Raw genomic sequence first — 22,781 nt, 5'->3', positions numbered from 1 at the left:
GACATGTTACCATTAGAATACACATTACACTAGAGGAAGCTGTCTATGTCATTAGTGCTGCAGCCTCCCCTGATGTCTATATAATACATGTTACCATTAGAATAGACATTACACTGGAGGAGCTGTCTGTGTCACTAGTGCTACAGCCTCCCCTGATGTCTATATAATACATGTTAGTTTTAGAATACACATTACACTGGGGAAACGGTCTATGTCACTAGTGCTACAGCCTCCCCTGATGTCTGCATAATACATGTTACCATTAGAATAGACATTACACTGGGGGAAGCTATCTGTGTCACTAGTGCTACAGCCTCCCCTGATGTCTGTATAATACATGTTACCATTAGAATAGACATTACACTGGGGAAAGCTGTCTGTATCACTAGTGCTACAGCCTCCCCTGATGTCTGCATAATACATGTTACCATTAGAATAGACATTACACTGGGGGAGCTGTCTGTGTCACTAGTGCTGCAGCCTCCCCTGATGTCTGTATATTACATGTTACCATTAGAATAGACATTACACTGGGGGAGCTGTCTTTGTCACTAGTGCTACAGCCTCCCCTGATGTCTGTATATTACATGTTACCATTAGAATAGACATTACACTGGGGGAAGCTGCCTGTGTCAGTAGCACTGCAGCTGAGGCACAGTGTAGAAGAGCAAGTCGGGATAACTGACGTGCCTACAGCACTACTGACATAGACAGCTACCCCAAGTGTAACGTCTATTTTAATGCTTACATGTATTATACAGACATCAGGAGAGGCTCAGTATCACTGCTGCACGAATGCGTCACCGTGCCAGGACCAGGCTTGTGCAGTCCTGCAGTTCCTTACGCAGCCATTGGTAGCAGCAGAGCGACTGTACTGCTGCTACTCAATGTACAAAAATAGATAAATATATATACAGTGGTACCTCGGTTTAGGAGTAACTTGGATTGAGAGCGTTTTGCAAGAAGAGCTCACAGTTTTTCAAAATTGTGACTTGGTTTAAAAGCATTGCTTTGGTTTAAGAGCTCCCTGTACTAGGCGGGAGGGTGAGTGGGGGAGGAGCATGGTCTGCATAGCGGGGTCTACAGCCCTGTACTGTGACCCAGGAAGTCTTCATCACCTTCCAAATCATGTGTTTCCAATCCACTCCATTCCTGCTATAATGTGCCTGCACTCACACTCAGCTATACACATTACTGCTATAATGTGCCTGCACTCACACTCAGCTATACACACTTCTGCTATAATGTGCCTGCACTCACACTCAGCTATACACACTGCTGCTATAATGTGCCTGCACTCACACTCAGCTATACACACTGCTGCTATAATGTGCCTGCACTCACACTCAGCTATACACACTGCTGCTATAATGTGCCTGCACTCACACTCAGCTATACACACTGCTGCTATAATGTGCCTGCACTCACACTCAGCTATACACACTGCTGCTATAATGTGCCTGCACTCACACTCAGCTATACACATTACTGCATTTTATTTTATAAACTTATATTACAAAGTTGTATAATAAAGAAATAAAATTTCTGCCGGAATCCCCCTTTAAGGAGTGGTGTATTTTGATGGCTTATTAGACTGCGGTATGTGGTATAACTGCGGCCTCTTATATTAATGTCTCCTTTATCTTTATTGGCTGTAATGACAACACTCCCGGTTAACAGCCACTTCACATTTATCTGATCTCTGGTCTAGCAGACTCCATCCTCCCCTCCCACAGTTACGTCTCTCTCCGGAAGAGTCACATTGTAAAGGATGTAATTGAGAAGACTATAACATTAGCACCCAAGGACCCCTGACCTCTGAGCGGGCCGTGTAAGCCTGTCACGTCCTATAGAGCTCTGTGTGCCGCGATTATTCGTGTAGCGCTGTTCCTGCTTCACGCTTTGCTTTTTAGAGTCCTCAGTTTGGATACGGGATTTGCAGCTCCGTTCCATTGAAGTGAATGGAGCTGAATTGTAATATCACACACAACCTGAGAACAGGGGTGGCGCAGTTTTTTCCCAGTCTTGGATAACCCCTTTAAATGGGCACCGTCACTGAAAACTATCACCCTGACAAAGAAAAACCTGAGCACCTGATATATGAGGGGTATAGTCGTCCCTTTAAAGGGGTTGTTCACCAAAAATAAATTATTTCAAATCAGCTGGTGCTAAAAAGTGCCAGAGATTTGTAATTTACTTCTATTCAAAAAGCTCCAGTCTTCCTGCACTTATCAGCTGCTGTATATCCTGCAGGAAGTGGTGTATTCTTTCCAGTCTGACACATCGCTCTCTGCTGCCACCTCTGTCCATGTCAGGAACTGTCCAGAGCAGGAGAGGTTTTCTATGGGGATTTGCTCCTGCTCTGAGCAGTTCCTGTCATAAACAGAGGTGGCAGCAGAGAGTCCCAACATATGTAGTACTGTGCTCTGCCGGGATGTTGGAGGATGAGGTAGAATACTTAGAAGAAGAACACCTGTGCCCGTGTATTGACTTGTACTTAGTCTTCACACCACCTTATGCCCACTAGACTTGGCTGAACCTTCCTAATGGGTGACACAGGCCCCAGACCTCGTTACCTGGGATGAGTGGAATACTGAGGGTTCCCTGCTGACACCCGCGCTGCAAGATAGAGTTCATAGGCTGCTGCAACTTTGCTCCATCTAGATCGGTTCCTGGCTCTTTGGCTTTGGTGGATACTGTTCTGCTCTGTTACTTCTCCTTGTTCTTGGCCTTGTTCTGAGGTTGTCTCTGGCTTGTCCTCTCCTAAGAGGGGTTTAACAGTGCTTAGTGCTGTGTAGTTTTACTTGTAGAAAAGTTGTGAGCAGTGTACTGTCTTGCGTCGCTCCCATGCGGAGTTCTGACTAAGAATGACCTACACTTCCTGTCCTACGTGACTTACTTCCTTCCAGCATGTAAGGTGCGCTGTGAGTAGGTGAAGAGTGCAACAGAAGAAGAAAGGAGGGAGATGATAGCAAAAAAAGAGAACTAGACTCCCACTGGTCTACAGAATCTGGTGACACATAAAGAAACAATAACCCTTTACATCCTTCAGCTGTGCGGCTTCTGAATACATATACATAATACAGTGACATCTAGTGGCGAACTTTAGTACTACTTTCATCACCATACAAGTACAATAAGTACAGACTTTTTGCGAAGGGTGTATATATCTGTAACACCCGTAGTAGGACACCACACATACAGCAGCTGATACGTACTGCAAGGTGAATTTTTTATTTAATAGAAATAAATTAAATTGATTTAAAAGAAAAATGGTGACCTACCCTTTTAAAATAGAACCTTTACCCTAATTCTAGAATGTAATGTTTTTTTTATAATTATCCTTTTTTTTATGTAAAATAGTATTTTCATTGCTTATTATATACCAGTCACCTCCAGAGCTGCATTCATAATTCTGCTCATGCTCAGGATTCTCTTTATACAATCATATCGGCTGCCGGTGTTTCCAGAGATGACATTTGCCGCTCTATATTGTTATTCGCCTCACGTTGTGTGTGTAAGTGTGTCGTGTCGCGCGCCTCGGGGGGAATATCGCACGCTTCGAGTTGAAAAGGTCAGGGTGGGCGTAGCTGTTATTTTTTTGTATAATGCTATAACCAGCACTTAGATGTATGAGAGGAGGGGAAGCACTGGTAGAGGCCTACCAGGGGGCAGATTTATCAAACATGGTGTAAAGTGAAACTGGCTCAGTTGCCCCTAGCAACCAATCAGATTCCACCTTTCATCCCTCACAGACTCTTTAGAATATGAAAGGTGGAATCTGATTGGTTGCTAGGGGCAACTGGGCCTGTTTCACTTTACACCATGTTTGATAAATCTCCCCCCTGATGTATAACATATGACTCCGACAGATGGCGATTACTCACGGTCTGTCACCTAATGACAGCCGGGGAAGAGAAGAGAGGATGCCGCAGATGTCAGATCACATAGATGGCGGCAGCAGGGGAAGGGTTAATTTTGCATTATAAATTACTCTTACAGAGCATTCAGTATTTGATTACCGGTGGCTGAAGACTTTAGATGCAGCCCTAGGGGTTAGTACAGGGGTAGGGAACCTTGGCTCTCCAGCTGTGGCAAAACTACAACTCCCATCATGCCTGGACAGCCAAAGCTAACGCTTTGGCTGTCCAGGCATGATGGGAGTTGTAGTTTTGCCACAGCTGGAGAGCCAAGCTTCCCTACCCCTGGATTAGTACTTATAACACATTCCATAGTTCCATCCGTAATTGGACAAATTTGAGGTCCCATTGACTTTGATAGGTCTCCGTAGTTGACGCAATCCGCAAAAATTACCAAAAAGTTCTAGTGCGGATCGTAATTGCGGCACAGATTGTCCCATAGAAGTCTACGGGTGTGTCTGTGATTTTTGTGGATCTGTAATTTTTTTTACGGATCGTAATTGCGGCACAGATTGTCCCATAGAAGTCTACGGGTGTGTCTGTGATTTTTGTGGATCTGTAATTTTTTTTACGGATCGTAATTGCGGCACAGATTGTCCCATAGAAGTCTACGGGTGTGTCTGTGATTTTTGTGGATCTGTAATTTTTTTTACGGATGAAGTAATCGTAAAAATCGTAAAAAAATATATAAATCGGTAATCATTTTAAACCATTCCCACTTACTTAAAGGGGTAGTTCACAAAAAAAAATAAACTGATGTTAGAAAGTGCCAGAGATTTGTCATTTAAAGTGCCAGAGATTTGTCATTTACTTCTATTAAAATCTTCAGTCTTCCAGTACTTATCAGCTGCTGTATGTCCTGCAGGAAGTGGTGTATTCTTTCCAGTGTGACACAGTGCTCTCTGCTGCCACCTCTGTCCATGTCAGGAACTGTCCAGAGCTTTCTATGGGGATTTTCTGCTGCTCTGGACAGTTCCTGACATGGACAGAGGTGGCAGCAGAGAGCACTGTGTCAGACTAGAAAGAATACACCACTTCCTGCAGGACATACAGCAGCTGATAAGTACTGGAAAAACGTGCGATTTTTTTTTTTTAAATAGTAAATTACAAATCTATATATCATTTTGTAACCAGTTAATTTGAAAGAAAAAGATTTTCACTGGAATACCCCTTTAAATACCCCTCCCCCCCCCACAATCCGGCATAACCCCTTTAACGTTGACACTGACAACCCCTATTGGACTTGTAACGGTGGCCATATTAGTTGTCAGAGGTATAACTGTACAATGTGGAAAACCCGTAAGGAGAACCTTGATCTAGCATGAGATGATTCGAGGTGCAACTGAACAATATATTTCTAACAATTTAAAGGGATTGTCTATTTAAGCTAAAACGGCTCTGCTGATAATAGATTATCCTGTTGTTTAAATCACCAAGGATTGGGCTTAATCATTTGGGATTCATACAGCAGGTGTTTGAATTCCCAACAGCGCCACCACAGGAGAGCTGAAGCATTACATTATGGAGTCCTCCATAGAGTGAGACACTCTCTGAATTCACTGGAGCTGCAATACCAGATGCCACCCATAGAGGGATCTAGTTTTCTAATCCGGGCCAGCCCCTATATGGCGGCACAGTAATCCGCACTCTATATAACATACAGCCTCTTCTCTTATGTTGAGGTCGTCTGGGATCAGGCGTATTGTCGGGCTCCTCCTGTGACTCTGTGATTCTGGATTCGAGAACGTAAACAACGAGCGGCTGATGAACTTCCCCACCTTGTTCTCGCCGCCTCGCCGGCCCCTCGCTGCTATTGACTGTAAACTGATTTTACTGTATAGTAAACACGAACATGAAGAGGAGTTCAAAGAGTCAAAAGCAAATCATTGCTTCATTACATCGTTTTATCGATGGGGAAAAACAACGCGAAGGAATATAATGGCGTGGGCGGTTGTTATGCTGGAAAATGCCCTTAAGGCTTCATAGCTCGTATACATATGTAATATTGTACCCATAGGAGCCACCTCTGTCCATGTCAGGAACTGTCCAGTAACAAATCCTCATAGAAAACCTGCTCTGGACAGTTCCTGACACGGACAGAGGTGGCAGCAGAGAGCACTGTGTCAGACTGAAAAGAATACACCACTTCCTGCAGGACATACAGCAGCTGATAAGTACTGGAAGACTGGAGATTTTTAAATAGAAGTAAACTACAAATCTATATAACTTTCTGACACCAGTTGATTTGAAAGATTTAATTTTTTTTTTCATCAGAGTACCCTTTTTAAAGGGATTCTAATATTATAAGGTGATGGCACACCGCTAGTATATGACATCACTTTTATTTAGAGGGAGTTTTCTAGTCTGGACCCTCTCTGACCCTGCAAATAAATAGGTTACAGTACAGTTCTTGTCTGTTTTCCCCTTCACTGGCTTCCAGCTACCCACTGTACAGCACAGCTATATATTGTAGCTGTATTGTTCTTTCAGCCATGCCAACAAGAATTGGGGCCCAAAGGTAGAAATCTAATCTACACCACCCGTTCAGGAGGGAATTACGGTCGAGTGAAATGTGATTGAGAAACTGTTAGTGTTACTGTGGTGAATCACTGGTTTCCTGCTACCCACTGTGCTGCACAGCTCTGTACTTTACCAAACCGTGCCAAGACAGAATAGGGGCCCAAGGATGAGGAGGGTTTGCTGGTTGTTTGGCCCACTCTTCCTGGATCAGTTGCCCATGTCTTATTTTTCTACCCTGAGCTGTAGCTACTTCCCCTTCCCATATCAATCACAAGGACTGTCTCTGTTTGCAGTAATATTCCGTGTTTCCCCGAAAATAAGACAGTGTCCTATATAAATTTTTTCTCCTAAAGAGGTGCGCTTTCTTATTTTTCGGGGGATGTCTTATTTTTGTCCCCCCGGCCTCCCTCCTCGGCTCCTCCCTTTTGGCTTTCTCCCCCCACAGCCCTCTCCCCCCCGGCCTCCCTCCTCGGCTCTTCCCCCTCGGCTTTCTCCCCCCACAGCCCTCTCCCCCCCCCCCCCCCCCCGGCCTCCCTCCTCGGCTCTTCCCCCTCGGCTTTCTCCCCCCACAGCCCTCTCCCCCCCCCCCCGGCCTCCCTCCTCGGCTCTTCCCCCTTGGCTTTCTCCCCCCGCAGCTCTCTCCTCCTGGCCTCCCTCCTCGGCTCTTCACAATCAGCTTTCTCCCCCGGCAGCTCTCCCCCCAGCCTCCTCCCTCGGCTCGCTCCCCCCTCAGCTTTCTCCCCCCGCAGCTCTCTCCTTCTGGCCTCCCCCCTCGGCTCGCTCCCCCCTCAGCTTTCTCCCCCCGCAGCTCTCTCCTTCTGGCCTCCCCCCTCGGCTCGCTCCCCCCTCAGCTTTCTCCCCCCGCAGCTCTCTCCTCCTGGCCTCCCCCCTCGGCTCGCTCCCCCCTCAGCTTTCTCCCCCCGCAGCTCTCTCCTCCTGGCCTCCCCCCTCGGCTCTCTCCCCCCTCAGCTTTCTCCCCCCGCAGCTCTCTCCTCCTGGCCTCCCCCCTCGGCTCTTCCCAATCGGCTTTCTCCCCCGGCAGCTCTCCCCCCAGCCTCCTCCCTCGGCTCGCTCCCCCCGCAGCTTTCTCCCCCCGCAGCTCTCTACCCCTGGCCTCTCCCCTTGGCTCGCTCCCCCCTCAGCTTTCTTCCCCGGCAGCTCTCCTCCTGGCCTCCCCCCTCGGCTCTTCCCAATCGGCTTTCTCCCCCGGCAGCTCTCCCCCCAGCCTCCTCCCTCGGCTCGCTCCCCCCGCAGCTTTCTCCCCCCGCAGCTCTCTACCAGTGCCTCTCCCCTTGGCTCGCTCCCCCCTCAGCTTTCTTCCCCGGCAGCTCTCCTCCTGGCCTCCCCTCTCGGCTAGCTCCCCCCTCAGCTTTCTCCCCTCGCAGCTCTCTACCCCTGGCCTCCCCCCTTGGCTCGCTACCGCCTCAGCTTTCTCCCCCGGCAGCTCTCTCCCCCCCTTGGCTCTCTACCCCCTAGGGCCCCCATGGGTCCCCCCTTGACTCTCTTCCCCCTGGGGCTCTTTCCCCTCTGAACCCTTGGCACCCCTTGGCATACTCACCAACCTCCTGTAGGACCAGGAGACCAGGAGCGTGCATCTGCATGTCGGGACGTGCGGACGGATGTAGGGGCCATGGGGGCTGTCAAGGTCCACTAGGGGATTAAGTGACATTGGGGGGGAAGGTGGGGAGGCTCGAGTGGGTGGTTAGCGGCCTTACTTTTGGGGGGTGCCTTAGTTTAGGGTGGGGACGCCTTATTTTGAGGGGGGGAGTCCTATTTTAGGCTAGCTGGGGTGTCTTATTTTAGGAGGATGTCTTATTTTCGGGGAAACACAGTAGTATCCCCCATGGTGGTGCCATATTTGTTGTGCAGGTCTCCCCGCCCTCCGCCCTGTAGAGACCCCATTGCCATCCCAGTATTACAGTACATCTATTCCCGTCACTTCTTCTGTGCGCCGGCGGCCGCGTTCTCGTTATCGCTCTGTTAAATACACACGGTATTAATGTGCAGCTATTTAAAATGTCAGCATAGGTATGAAAATCTCCGGAGCGTGACCAAAGCATTATTAATACTTGTCCGGGAACGTGACTCTCTGTATTAACACCTTCTGTAACATCTAGGCGAGATCTGAGAACATAATCCGCCGTATGTACCGTCGATCCTTGTCAAATATAGAATAATTTCTTATCAGTTTTCTCAATACATAAATACACCTTAAAGGGGTCCTCCACCTTGAACAACCTCTTATTGTCTAAGGCCAACGATCACAGGGAGTCCCAATGGTTGCACCTTCATCTTCTTTGTGCGTGAATCTTTAAGTTGTTCAATTTCTCTGCAGCGCCAATGAAGTATTACGCAGTGCCCAGTGCTCTCTGCTGCCACCTCCGTCCATGTCAGGCACTGTCCAGCGCTGTAGCAAATCTCCATAGAAAACCTCTACTGTTTTGGACAGTTCCTGACATGGACAGTGGTGGCAGCAGAGAGCACTGTGACTGTTAAGAATACACCACTTTCTGCAAAACATGCAGCAGCTGATAAGTACACAATGACAAGATTTTTAAATAGAATTTACAAATCTATAGAACTTTCTGACACCAGTTGATTTGATTAAAAAAGAAAAAAAATCACCCCTAAAGGAGAACCCTTCTCTATACACAGAGTTCGCTGATCGATATTAACTGCTGGGCATCTCGTATACTGTATATGTAATAAGTCTTGTATATAGGTAGCAACATTATTTTTCTGAAGAAAATTGAACTTAATATTTGTACCACTAGATGGAGCTAAAGAGCATTGTAATATATAACCACTTTGCCTTACCCATTCCATTAACAGCACACCATGTGGTCAGGGGTGGTATTGCAGGAACTGTCCAGAGCAGGAGAGATTTTCTATGGGGATTAATAGAAAACCGGCCAGAGATGTCAGCAGAGAGCGCTGTGTCAGACTGAAAAGAAAAGATTTCCTGCAGGCCATACAGCAGCTGATAAGTATGGAATGACTTGAGATGTTTTAATAGTAAGTTAAAAGTAAATTAGAAATCTATATAACTTTCTGATATCAGTTGATTTAAAATAAAAAGATTTTCGCTGAACAACCCCTCTAATATGCAAATTAAATATAGGAGTGGTAACAGCACCACCTAGTGGCCACTTTTTCTTAATAAACAAAAGAAACATCCTATATAGCACCACCTAGTGGCTGTTCTTTATATCGTTTTGCACCTTTGTTCTGGTTTTCTGTATGGATCAGTAGTAATATTCATGTAATAATAATCCGGGCCCTATAGATGAATCTAGCTATTACAAGAAATAGTAGAGGGGGGGAGGGGTTAGTCCGTCTCTTAGAATATTCCTTTTAATTTCTCATTTAATTGTAGTTTACACCTTCCTGCCCAAGTTTAATCTCTCCAGATAACCGTCTGGCGGCACTAGACGTCTGGGCGGTCGTCCCCGGTGCAGCTGTTCCTCTGACTTGTTGCCGTGCTATTATTAGCAATTATTCGTCCGTTGAATTTGCAACCTTCCGGCCAATTCTGTAATATGTCACATCGAAACGCTTCCCCGGGACCACGTGCGAGACATCGGAGTCATTTTGTTTTTCAGGTGTTCGGTTTATATTGACGCGGTGGAAGGAGATTAGTCACATGAAGCTTAGTCAGTGTTTTTCCTTCACATGCGTGTGTTACTAGAAACATCGAAAGAGCAATTCCACCTTAATATTTAAGGTGGATTTTTTTTTTTTTTTAAAATATGGTTAAGGTTATATGGTTTATATAGCGCCAACATTTTCTGTAGTACTGTTCAAGGATTGTGTTAATCCACATGATCCACTTATGAACTAAACTCCCTATGGATATAATTGCCCCCTTAAGGTGCCCTCTGAAAATATAAGTGCCCCGTCACAGAATAGGCGCCCACATAGCTAATTAAAGGGATACTTACCGAGCCCCATTTCTATAACAATGATGACAAGCCAGTGTAATGATGTCACTTCTCCAGGCCTGTCTGCGTTGGTAGAATGGTAGAACAGAAAGCTGTCGGCTCCCTGCTCCACTACTGTGTTCAACTGTGATCACAAATACATCTGACAGTAATGTTGGTCCACTGATTTAAGGAACTGGGCCAGAACTTAAAGACAATTGCTGGGCTTATCCTTCCCCTGTGCGGCCTTAACCCTGAACTGTCAGACCAGAGTATTTAACTGTGTTTGCATCCTGAGGCAGCAAATACATTGGACAGTAATGCTAGACAATTCAGAGGACTGGGCCAACAATCCAGGGCATGTGCTGGATTCATCCGTCCCTTGTGTGGCCTTGACTCAACTGGCCCACAGGAGTTTCTCCCGGTAGAGCCTATGGTCAGTCCGTCCCGGCATATTTGATTTCAGGCTAAAAAAGGTAAAGTGACATTGTTGCGCATGTTTGTGCCAAACCAGCAATGACAGGGTAAATGGTAATGCAGGAAGATGACGGCTCCCTGCCCCACCATTGTATTAATCTGCGTCTTCAACCGGATCCTGACAACTAGGCCAAAAATACAGGACTTGTGTCCAGTGCTGGACTCATCAAACCCTGAGTGGCCGTGACCCCACTGGCCTCCCATATCCTTCCCTGCGCTGTATTCAATGAAGCTATATAAATGCAATGACTGCCCCCTAGTGGTAGGTGCATATACTGCACAGTAAGGATGGAGAAGCAGATGGGATGTGTACATTTTTGGGGTATTTTTGCCGCTCTCCGGCGCCCCCCTCCCCCTGTTCTGAGCACATCACACGGCGGCCATTAGGACAGCGTGTTCTGCGGTGATTTTTCTCGTCTCTCGTTTCCCCAGATTTATTACATTTAATCATTAGCCCGCTGTTTTGCATCCTGTTGGGACTTTGTTTTTGTAATTCATGGATTATTTATTGTCTCTGGGACGCCGCATTAAAGATCCGGAGACTCGCCATCCGTGAATGTGAAGGATTGATTCCAGCTCCTGTACAAGATATAAGATTATTACTTTTATTGATCATAAATGGGGGGCAGGACGCGATGCAAGGCGTTAAAGAACGATTAGTAATCACCTTGTATTTATTTTTCTTGTCCGACCTCTGACAGGGCTGGTCGGGCGGCCATTGATTTATGGCATGATATGACGGCAATGAAAAGATTGCATATTATTCATCACCCGGCTTGTTACTGTAGTGTATGTGCTGTGGGAAGGCTTGTGGACAGAACACAATCTCCATACCGTAGAAATTTCTCCTGCTCTGGACAGTTCCTGACATGGACAGAGGTGGCAGCAGAGAGCGATGTGTCAGACTGGAGAGAATACACCACTTCCTGCAGGACATACAGCAGCTGATAAGTACTGGAAGAATGGAGATTTTTTTAAATAGAAGTGAATTACAAATCTATATAACTTTCTGCAACTAGTTGTTTTGAAAGAAAAAGATTTTCGCCGGACTACCCTTTTAATACTAAAAATGCAGTGTTCCCCATCTCTAAATGTCGCAAAACTACAACTCCCATAATGCCTGACATCTAGCTATATGATAAATGGATATGGATTTGTGCAGTACTTGCATCGTCCTGATGGTGGAGCTGTTGACCTTTTTTTATTAGTTTTATTATTCACTTTGAATATTACATTGCAGATTATGTAATTCTGAAGAATAAGTGCCAAACTTCTGACTGCTGTAGCAATACACACATAAATATATATATATATATATATATATATATATATGTCTCCAATGGAGGAAGCAAATTAGGTTTCCAATACCAGTGCGTCAGCTGTATGAGTCCCATAACATTGCATTGGCAACCTATAGCACCTCCTGGTATCAGGTATTGGGTAACTTTAAGGATTATAGATATTATTGTCCCTTAATTTGTATTTTTCTGTTTTTCTTTACAGATCGGATGTAATTTGTGGCTTATTGTTACCTCAACGTCTTCAAATCCACAAAGCTAAGTGACTTGATTTGCCTCCCCGGTGATAATAGAAGGTGGGTTCCCTATACATCACTATACATCATATATCTGTATGACTATTGTCTGGGGTGGGGAAATGGCTGTGGAGGCTTCCCTATCCTCTATCAGCCTCTGTATTTCTGGACAGTAAAGGGGAAGGCAATGCTATCTGTACCTGCAATATTATAACAAGAGGCAGTATTGTTATACTATCTGTACCTGCATTATTGTAACAAGAGACAGGAAGGCAGTACTATCTGTCCTCTTCCCATTGGAATAGGAAGGCAGTGCTGTCTGTGCCCAAATCATTATAACAAGAGACAGATCTGTGCCTACACCGATGAAATAAAAGACAGGATGGCAGTACTATCTGTGCCCACATCATTATATCAAGAGACAGATCTGTACCTAAACCACTGAAATAAAAGACAGGATGGCAGTGCTATCTGTGCCTACATCATTATAACAAGAGACAGATCTGTGCCTACACCACTGAAATAAAAGGCAAGATGGCAGTACTATCTGTGCCCACATCATTATAACAAGAGACAGATCTGTGCCTACACCACTGAAATAAAAGGCAAGATGGCAGTACTATCTGTGCCCGCATCGTTATAACAAGAGACAGGAAGCCAGCACTATCTGTGCCCGCGTCATTATAACAAGAGACAGGAAGGCAGCACTATCTGTGCCTGCATCATTTATAACAAGGCAGAGAAGGCAGGGTTATTTGTACCTACTGTATCTGTTTGGGCAAATAAAGGGAGACAATACAAATAGGTGTCTATATTTTGTTCAGTCTCTTCCTACATCATTGAGAGTGAGATACAGAGAGAGTATTTCTATCTGTACCTCTATCACTTACCAGAGACACAAGGGGGCAGTACTATCTGTGTCTACATAATTTACAGGGAAAGACAAGGGACAACGCCTATATCATTTAGATTTATAAAAATGAATACAGTACTATCAGTGTCTATGTAATTTAGATATAAAGAAAGGGATGCAGTACTATCAGTGCCTATCCCATTTAGACGGAGAGACAAGAAGACAGTGCTCTCAAAAGAGTACCTACATCATTTAGAGGTAAAAACAGGAAGATAGTACTACCAGTGCTTATATCATATAGATAGAAAGACAGGAAGACTGTACTATCAGTGCCTATACTATATAGATAGAAAGACAGGAAGACAGTACAATCAGTGCCTATATCATATACATAGAAAGACAGGAAGACAGTACTATCAGTGCCTATATCATATAGACAGAAAGACAGGAAGACAGTGCTATCAGTGCCTATATCATATACATAGAAAGACAGGAAGACAGTACTATCAGTGCCTATATTATATAGATAGAAAGACAGGAAGACAGTGCTATCAGTGTCTATATAATTTAGATATAAAGAAAGGGATGCAGTACTATCAGTGCCTATTCTATTTAGACAGAGAGACAAGAAAACATTGCTCTCAAAAGTGTACCTACATCATTTAGAGGTAAAAAGAGGAAGATAGTACTACCAGTGCTTATATCATATAGATAGAAAGACAGGAAGACAGTACTATCAGTGCCTATATCATATAGATAGAAAGACAGGAAGACAGTACTATCAGTGCCTATATCATATAGATAGAAAGACAGGAAGACAGTACTATCAATGCCTATATCATAAAGATAGATAGACAGTACTATCAATGCCTATATTATATAGACAGAAACACAGGAAGACGACAGTACTATGCGTGCCTATATCATAGAAACACAGTGAGACAGCACTATCAGTGCCTACATCATATAGATAGTAAGACAGGAAGACAGTACTATCAGTGCCTGTATCATTTTGATGGAAAGACAGTAATTATTATTTACAGACATGTTGAAGGGAAATCTCTGCTGACATGTATTGCACAATGAGACACTTATGCCTGTCTAATGCTCCGGTATGACACGTTGCACACTGGTGTTTGTGTGTGTGTGTGTGTGTATGTGTGTGTGTGTGTGTATGTGTGTGTGTATGTATGTGTGTGTGTGTGTTTGTGTGTGTGTGTGTATGTGTGTGTGTGTGTGTGTGTATGTGTGTGTGTATGTGTGTGTGTGTATGTGTGTATGTATGTGTGTGTGTATGTGTGTGTGTGTGTATGTATGTGTGTGTGTATGTGTGTGTGTATATGTGTGTGTGTATGTGTGTGTGTGTGTATGTGTGTGTGTATGTGTGTGTGTCTGTGTGTGTTTGCACGTACGGCACTCAGAGGCTCCTACTCACCTCCGGCCTCAGACATTAGGCCATTTCTTCCTTGGACCCGACAACCATTGCCTCTCATCTCCCCTAATCTTTCCTTTTTTCCTCCCCCTTTATCGATTCAGAGGAGGTTTCCTTGTTGCTCTTGGCAACCAATCAGAGCTCTGCTTTCACTTTCTATACTGCACTGTCAGAATGAATGTGGACACTTGCTGGTTGCTACGGGCAACCATGTTTTTTTTATATAGTACATATATAAGTCTAGGTTTATACTAGTATACTATTTACTGTTTATACTATTACTTACAATAAGCCAGACACAGCACAATCCAAGTACATAATGGAGAAGTTTTGTGTGTATGGCCCCGGTCCAATGGTGCCTGCGGGCCCCCTCTGATATAAAGCATCAGAGGGGGCCCGGCAAATGGAGAAATAAGGTTGAGCATGCGTACTACTGACGATCCATTCCTTAGCGAGTAAATGCTGGCTCTAGGGACAAGAGCCCCTCTTCTTGTGATCAGCAATCTATGAACTGGGCTCCTTTGTCCCCTAAAGGCGCTCTTACACTAAACAATTATTGACCTTACTTGGCGGATTACCAGCCATTCAGGCCAATAGTTGTTTAGAGTAAGGCTATGTTTACACAACGTATATCTTCGTAAAAGTATGGCCGTTGTTGCCAACAACGGTCGTGATTAATACGAAAATATACGTTGCGTTGCCGTCTATGGAATCCTGGCCGGAGCGTATACACATAGGGGGGAATTTATGAAAGCTACGCCACAGGCGTACGCCAGGGAGGAGGTGCAGACTCGCCACTTCTCCGTGGCGTACGCCTTCCGTACACCCCCTCGCCCGATGGGTGGGCTGGCGGAGCTTACGGGGGCGTGATGAGGCGGGGAAGAGGCGTGGCCTCCTCCCGCACCTCATTTATCATGATTTACGCCTACTCGCAGGCGCAAATCATGACGCAAATCTACACCTGCTGGAACCAGGTGCAGCTTTGGTACGCCGGGTGCCGATTTGGGCGCCTGGCCGGTCGGATTCACTAAGAGGGGGGGGGCCTTATATAAGACTGGTCTTTGGAAATCCCCCCCATAGTATACAATCCGGCCAGGATCTCTAGCGGCTCCGCAAAAAACTGACGTCAGTTTTCTGCGGCCACTATTCATTGAATAGCGGCCGCAGAGAACCTGTCAGTGCACACAATGAAGCGCGGCTCCGGCCGCACGCTCCATTGTGTGCAGGGGGAGGTCTGAAGCAGGCGCACACTAATGGGCCCGCATCAGAACCACCAAGACCACTGCAGTACCGGCCGGGATGATCTTATCTGACACCGGCTGTTCTGTGACACAGCCTGGTCACAGAACGGCCGGTGTCATACAATGTGTGAACATAGCCTAATAGTGTAATAGCACAAATTGAAAGGCCACGATTTGTGCAGCGATGGTCTGCAGCGCTCTCTCCGTGTAATAGAACTTACCAACAGCAGACCAATGCTGACTTCAATGGGCAGTCTAAACGGTCTAAGGATCTTTCGGACGCCCCCTTCCACTGTTCCCTGCTCACTGTCGGTGTGTGTAATGGCGCGGGAAACGAGGGGGAAGCCAGTGCCGACCTGTCACCTCAGCGCTCGCTTCCTCCTCGTTCTCCGCTCGCTTTCCTTGGATCTTCGTGCTGTGTGATACATGTGTGGTGCATTGGTCAAGCATTCACTTGCTAGGGACCTGTAAGGGTCCTATTACAGGGCTCCAGACTAAAAAATTTACCTAGGAGCCATTGGCTCCTAACCTGAAAAATTTAGGCGCCAAATAGAATATTTGGTCGCCAACATTTTAAACCATGTAAAATTAATGTTATGTTAAATGGGACTTACTGTGTGCAGAGGCCGCAGCAGCATCCTCCTCCTCCTCCTTTAGATTCTTTCTTTTCTTAGTTTGAAAATGTTCAACATGGAAACTTGCAACTTGACAACCATATACAGTCTGACTCAGTACTTCAGCTTCACTTGGCTAGCCTTTTAATGAGGCTTACTCTTCTGAACTTGAACTTAAAGGGAACCTGTCGACCCCCGTGCCGGGGTGACAGGCTCCCAACCCCCCGTTAGAGCCCCCTATATTCACCTCATGGCGCCGGGTCCCGCTTCTGAAGATGGTCGGGTCACGGAGATCTCAGCCGCTGCAGCCCGGCGCGCACACTGAGAGATGAGTCCAACGCTCATAGAGAATGACGGGAGAGTCCAGCGCTCCGTCATTCTCTATGGGTGTTGGACTCATCTCTCAGTGTGCGCGTCGGGCTGCAGCGGCTGAGATCTCCGTGACCCGACCATCTTCAGAAGCGGGACCCGGTGCGATGAGGTGAGTATAGGGGGCTCTAACGGGGGGTTGGGAGCCTGTCACCCCGTCACGGGGGGTGACAGGTTCCCTTTAAAAGCTTGCAACAGTCTATACATACTGAGCTAGACTTATGACTGCAGCCATAGTGACCCCCCACAAGATGTGTATATAGATAGATATATCTCTCACCTAGTGACTAATGCAAGGGACCCCCTACAATACAGACACCTGAGGGGCCCTGATAATAATAATTGTGCATATATCTCCCAGTGTCTGCAGCCAGTTTGCCCTACACTTATAGATGGCCCCCTCCCCTTATAGATGGCCCCCTCCCCTTATAGATGGCCCCCTCCCCTTATAGATGACCCCCTCTACCCCCCTTATAGATGCCCCCTCCTCCCCCCCAGTATAGATGCCCCCTCCTCCCCCCCATTATAGATACCCCCTCTTCTCCCCCCCATTATAGATACCCCCTCTTCTCCCCCCCATTATAGATACCCCCTCTTCTCCCCCCCTTATAGATACCCCCTCTTCCCCCCCCCCCATTATAGATGCCCCCTCTTCTCCCCCCCTTATAGATTCCCCCTCACCTTATAGATGCCCCCTCTCCCCCCCCCATTATAGATGCCCCCTCTCCCCCCCCCATTATAGATGCCCCCTCCTCCCCCCCATTATAGATGCCCCCTCCTCCCCCCCATTATAGATGCCCCCTCCTCCCCCCCATTATAGATACCCCCTCTTCTCCCCCCCATTATAGATACCCCCTCTTCTCCCCCCATTATAGATACCCCCTCTTCTCCCCCCCATTATAGATACCCTCTCTTCTCCCCCCCATTATAGATACCCCCTCTTCTCCCCCCATTATAGATACCCCCTCTTCTCCCCCCATTATAGATGCCCCCTCTTCTCCCCCCATTATAGATACCCCCTCTTCTCCCCCCCATTATAGATGCCCCCTCTTCTCCCCCCATTATAGATACCCCCTCTTCTCCCCCCCATTATAGATGCCCCCTCTTCTCCCCCCATTATAGATACCCCCTCTTCTCCCCCCCATTATAGATGCCCCCTCTTCTCCCCCCATTATAGATACCCCCTCTTCTCCCCCCCATTATAGATGCCCCCTCTTCTCCCCCCCTTATAGATACCCCCTCACCTTATAGATGCCCCTCTCCCCCCCCCCCCATTATAGATGCCCCCTCTTCTCCCCCCCTTATAGATGGCCCCCTCTCCCCCCCTTGAAGATGGCCCCTCTTCTCCCCCCATTATAGATGCCCCCCCTTCTCTTCCCCCCATGCTAAGCAATATTTAAAAAAAAACAAACACACAAACTCACCTGACAACCCGCTCCCCCGGCGATCCTCTTGTTCTTCAGGCGCTGTCCCCGGCTGATGCGCAGCTGCCGGGGGTGTCCCGTCCTATCCCCGGCAGCGCGGCGCGTCAGTGAGCTCCTGTACGCCGGGGCTGTGACTTCTGACACAGGAAGCGTCTCTGACGTGCGCTTCCTGTGCCGGAAGTCAGGGCCCCAGGCAGCTCACTGATGCGCCGCGCTGCCGGGGATAGGACGGGACACCCCCGGCAGCTGCGCATCAGCCGCGCATCTTAAAGAGACAGCGCGCCGCCGCCGGGGCCAGTCGCAAATGGCGCCCAGATTAATAAATCTGGGCGCCATTTGCAAAAAGTCAGTCGCATTGGCGACCATTTTGGTCGCCATCTGGAGCCCTGTATTACACGGGGCGATTATCGTGCGAAAAAACGTTAAATCGTTCGAATTTAAACGATAATCATTCTGTGTAATTGCAGGCAACTATCGTAAAATCATTCATGTGTCGTTGATCGTTGATTTAAGGCCCTATTACACGGGCCGACAGTGAGGAGCTGTCAGCGCTCGTTTGCTTCTCGTTCCCCGCTCACTGCTGCCGCTACACCACGCGGAAGCAGCGAGCGGGTGAGACCAGTAAGAGCCGGGGGGAGCTGCGGGGGGCTGCCCGGGTGATCGCTGATCGTCCGGACAGCCCATAGGATATAGCGGCGGTCTACTGCCGACGCTCCTATTCCACAGAGCGACGGCAGCAGATCATTGCTATATAAGTCATTTGTCTTTCAACTTGTTGAAAGACAAACGACTTCAACGATCAGCCGACATGAACGATGTCGGCTGATTGTTGCCTTCTTATTCCATGGGACGGTTATCGGCCGTAACGGCCGCAACCGTTCCGTGGAATAGGGCCTTTAGATCTGAACATCAAATTATCGTTAATCGTTCGCTGTAACTCCACGTTCGTTCTCTCAATTTCCGCATTTGTTCACTAATCGTTCAGTGTAATTGCACATTGTCCATTGTTTTGCTGGGATCAGAAGAAGTAAACGATCATAGTAACGATCGCAATAACGATCGTAACTAACATTTACCGTTCTGTGTAATATGGTGAACGATTTCAGATTAACGATAAACAATCTTGTTAGCGATCGTTTATCGTAAGTCGTTAATCGTGTTTGAAAGGAGTGGTTCGTCCACCGGAGACAAGAGACTTCTATTCTCATGATCAGTTGGGGTCCCAGCAGTCGAACCCCCAACGATCAGATAACTTTACATAGTTGATGTCCCCTTTAAGAGAAAAGATGACTGAAGTATTTTTTTTATTTCCTGGTGACTTCTCTCCCCTCCCGGGATAGAGCAGGTTAATCCAGCCCGCTCCCTCGCAGTGTATATTCCCATTGAGATGTAAATTCCAGGGCTGCGGGACAGAATCTGGGGCTCCTTTCCCCGATTACATCCACCCCCCCTCTCCTGCTTCCCCCCAGACTTTTCTCCTCCATCTATTGTCTTGACTGACTAATGTTGATTCTCTATGAAGAAGCCGAGCTCTGTGCACTTTGTGAGTCTTCCCACATCTTCGTTCTCTCCTCCTCTCTGGCTGAGAAACTTTTTCTTCTTCCTCTTTTTTGAGCTTCCGTCACTTTAAAAAAAAAAAAAAAAGTTGTTAAGAAGTCAGGAACTCCGAAGACACTCGAAAGTGTTCAGACAAGGGGCGTAACTATAGGAGGCTGCAGGGGCTGGAGTCACACCTTGGCCCCAGTGCTCCGGGGGCCCTTATGTTGCACAGGACATTAGTACATGTGACATCTGTCATTCTTTGGATAACTGGAAGGAGTTGGGTGGGACACAATGCTTAGGAGAGGAGCTATGCAGCTGTGCTATGCCGTACTGTCATCTGCTGGGCTGTGTTAAGACATCTTGTCTTGCCCCCTTTTTTTTTTCTATGCAAAGCGTGGGAGCTCGCAGGATAATCTGTCATTAGCGAATGCTCAGACTCTCGTTGACCATGAGGACTCTCCGCAGGTCGAAATTCATGAGTTCGCCCAGCCTCAGTGACCTGGGCAAGAGAGAGCAGGCAGCCTTGGATGAGCGAGGGACGCAGCAGAAGCGAGCCGGGTCCAACGCCACCTGGAACAGGTAAGACCCTATACCATACCTTATGTCTTCTATGGGACGAGGGCAATTCCTGAAGCGGATAGGAGTATTGGAAACCTGGAGTGATCCATTCAAAATCCCAGAGGAGATAGGTCTAGGGTGGTCTGGGGTCTAGATCCAATTTGGATGGAGGAGCGTTGGCTTGGTCCTCCTCGTAGGTCCACATCACTTTGCGTTCCGGACGCGGTGTAAACCACTCCCTCCATTTCTTTCCAAAAAGCCAATGGGGGGGAAACGGAGGTGTGGGGTTTGACCCCATTTGCGACCGCAAATGTGGAAATACGGCCATAGGTAATTGTTTTTTAAGCAATTGTCTGGTGTATTGTGGAAAGTAGCTCCAATAAAGGGATGGACATTTGTTAAAAATGAAGGATTATTATGTTATATTATATTAATATTATGTTATATTTATGTGACTGGTTGATGCTACACAGTTGATAGATAGATAGATAGATAGATAGATAGATAGATAGATAGATAGATAGATAGGAGATAGATAGATAGATAGATAGATAGATAGATAGATAGATAGATAGATAGATAGATAGGAGATAGATGATAGGAGATAGGTGATAGATGATGTACAGATAAATAGATAGATAGATAGATAGATTGGAGATAGATAGATAGATAGATAGATAGATAGATAGATAGATAGATAGATAGATGATAGATAGGAGATAGATAATATATAGGAGATAGATAGATAGGAGATAGATAGATAGATATGAGATAGATAGATAGATAGATAGATAGATAGATAGATAAATAGAAGATAGATAGATAGATAGATAGATAGATAGATAGGAGATAGATAGATAGATAGATGATAGATAGATAGATAGATAGGAGATAGATGGATAGATAGATAGATAGATAGATAGATAGATAGATAGATAAATAGAAGATAGATAGATAGATAGATAATAGCAAGATAGATAGATATGATATAGGTAGATAGATAGATAGATAGATAGATAGATAGATAGATAGATAGATAGATAGGAGATAGATAGATAGATAGATAGATAGATAGATAGATAGATAGATAGATAGGAGATAGATAGATAGATAATAGCAAGATAGATAGATATGATATAGATAGATAGATAGAAGATAGATAGATAGATAGATAAATAGAAGATAGATAGATAGATAGATAGATAGATAGATAGATAGAAGATAGATAGATAGATAGATAGATAGATAGATAATAGCAAGATAGATAGATATGATATAGATAGATAGATAGATAGATAGATAGAAGATAGATAGATAATAGCAAGATAGATAGATAGATAGATAGGAGATAGATAGAAGATAGATAGATAGATAGATAGATAGATAGATAGATAGATAGATAATAGCAAGATAGATAGATATGATATAGATAGATAGATAGATAGATAGATAGATAGATAGATAGATAGGAGATAGATAGATAGATAGATAGATAGATAGATAGATAGATAGATAGGAGATAGATAGATAGATAGATAGATAGATAGATAGATAGATAGATGAGACAGACAGAATTAGATTGGTCTCACTGGGTCCAGAGTTGGAGGTGCTGTTTCCATCAGCTCTCAGATCTATCTAATAAATGTGGCCCCATGCAGGATAAGGACTATAGACATCCCCTTTAAGTAAACTCATGAAAGGTTGTAGTTGAACCAGTTCCCTGACCTTTATTGTGATCGCCGTGCCTTGGCCAGGATTACCTACAGGCCTGTACCAATCCCAATGTCAAAGTTCAGCCTCACACATTGTAATAGCCATACGCACAGAGTAGTGTCAACGGACTCCGTCACACACGAAACTATGGAGCAAAGTGCAACTTAATAGTCCTATTTGCCCTTCTTTATCTATAAACCCTTCCCCTTCACACCCAATGAGACCTCACGGTACTAAGAACATTAGTGCGACAAATAGGTGCAGTGATGTAGCAGAGCTGGGAATGTCAGCTCTGAGTTGTGTCCTTCCTGTGAGCCAGGCCTTCTGTCTGCCATCCATAGGCCACTATTGTCTCACATTGAGTTATGCCAAATGACAAACTCAGCTCTGCTTCCCATATATTTGCTTTCCCATCTGTTTTTGTGTGTATATGGCGGTATTTATTTAACAGTGGCTAGAGGCTCCGGTAATAGATGCCAGTGAGACTTGGCAGCAGCCGGCAGCTACCACAGCCCCCTAGCACAGATGGGAGTAGTGGTCATGGTGTTCTGTCTGGAAGGCGGCAGGGAGGGTTGCTTTGCATTTTGATGTGTGGTTTGTAGTGATGGTATAGAGGAGAGGAGTGTGACACCGGTTTACTGTACATGTATATGCATCTGCTGCA

The 22,781-nt window shown here is 45.9% G+C and overlaps 1 protein-coding gene across 4 annotated transcripts in view; it reads left to right on the top strand.

The window, feature by feature from the left end:
* Positions 1 to 22,781, top strand: part of PRR5 (proline rich 5) — a 78,873-nt gene that overhangs the window by 15,852 nt on the left and 40,240 nt on the right. The window contains exons 1-3 of one of the 4 annotated variants that reach the window (XM_069967899.1): positions 10,536 to 10,836; positions 12,341 to 12,431; positions 20,312 to 20,425. In XM_069967899.1, coding sequence (XP_069824000.1) covers positions 20,322 to 20,425 — 104 coding nt within the window. In that variant the 5' untranslated portion in view covers positions 10,536 to 10,836; positions 12,341 to 12,431; positions 20,312 to 20,321. Of the gene's footprint in view, positions 1 to 10,535; positions 10,837 to 12,340; positions 12,432 to 20,002; positions 20,426 to 22,781 lie in introns of those variants that run through there. The other 3 variants (XM_069967902.1, XM_069967906.1, XM_069967893.1) reach the window with 3 other exon arrangements.

The sequence above is a fragment of the Dendropsophus ebraccatus genome, chromosome 1 (genome assembly GCF_027789765.1).
Source record: "Dendropsophus ebraccatus isolate aDenEbr1 chromosome 1, aDenEbr1.pat, whole genome shotgun sequence".
Classification (NCBI taxonomy): Eukaryota; Metazoa; Chordata; class Amphibia; order Anura; family Hylidae; genus Dendropsophus; species Dendropsophus ebraccatus.
The sequence above is the reverse complement of the archived record's forward strand: the minus strand, read 5'-3'. Positions and strand labels throughout refer to the sequence as shown.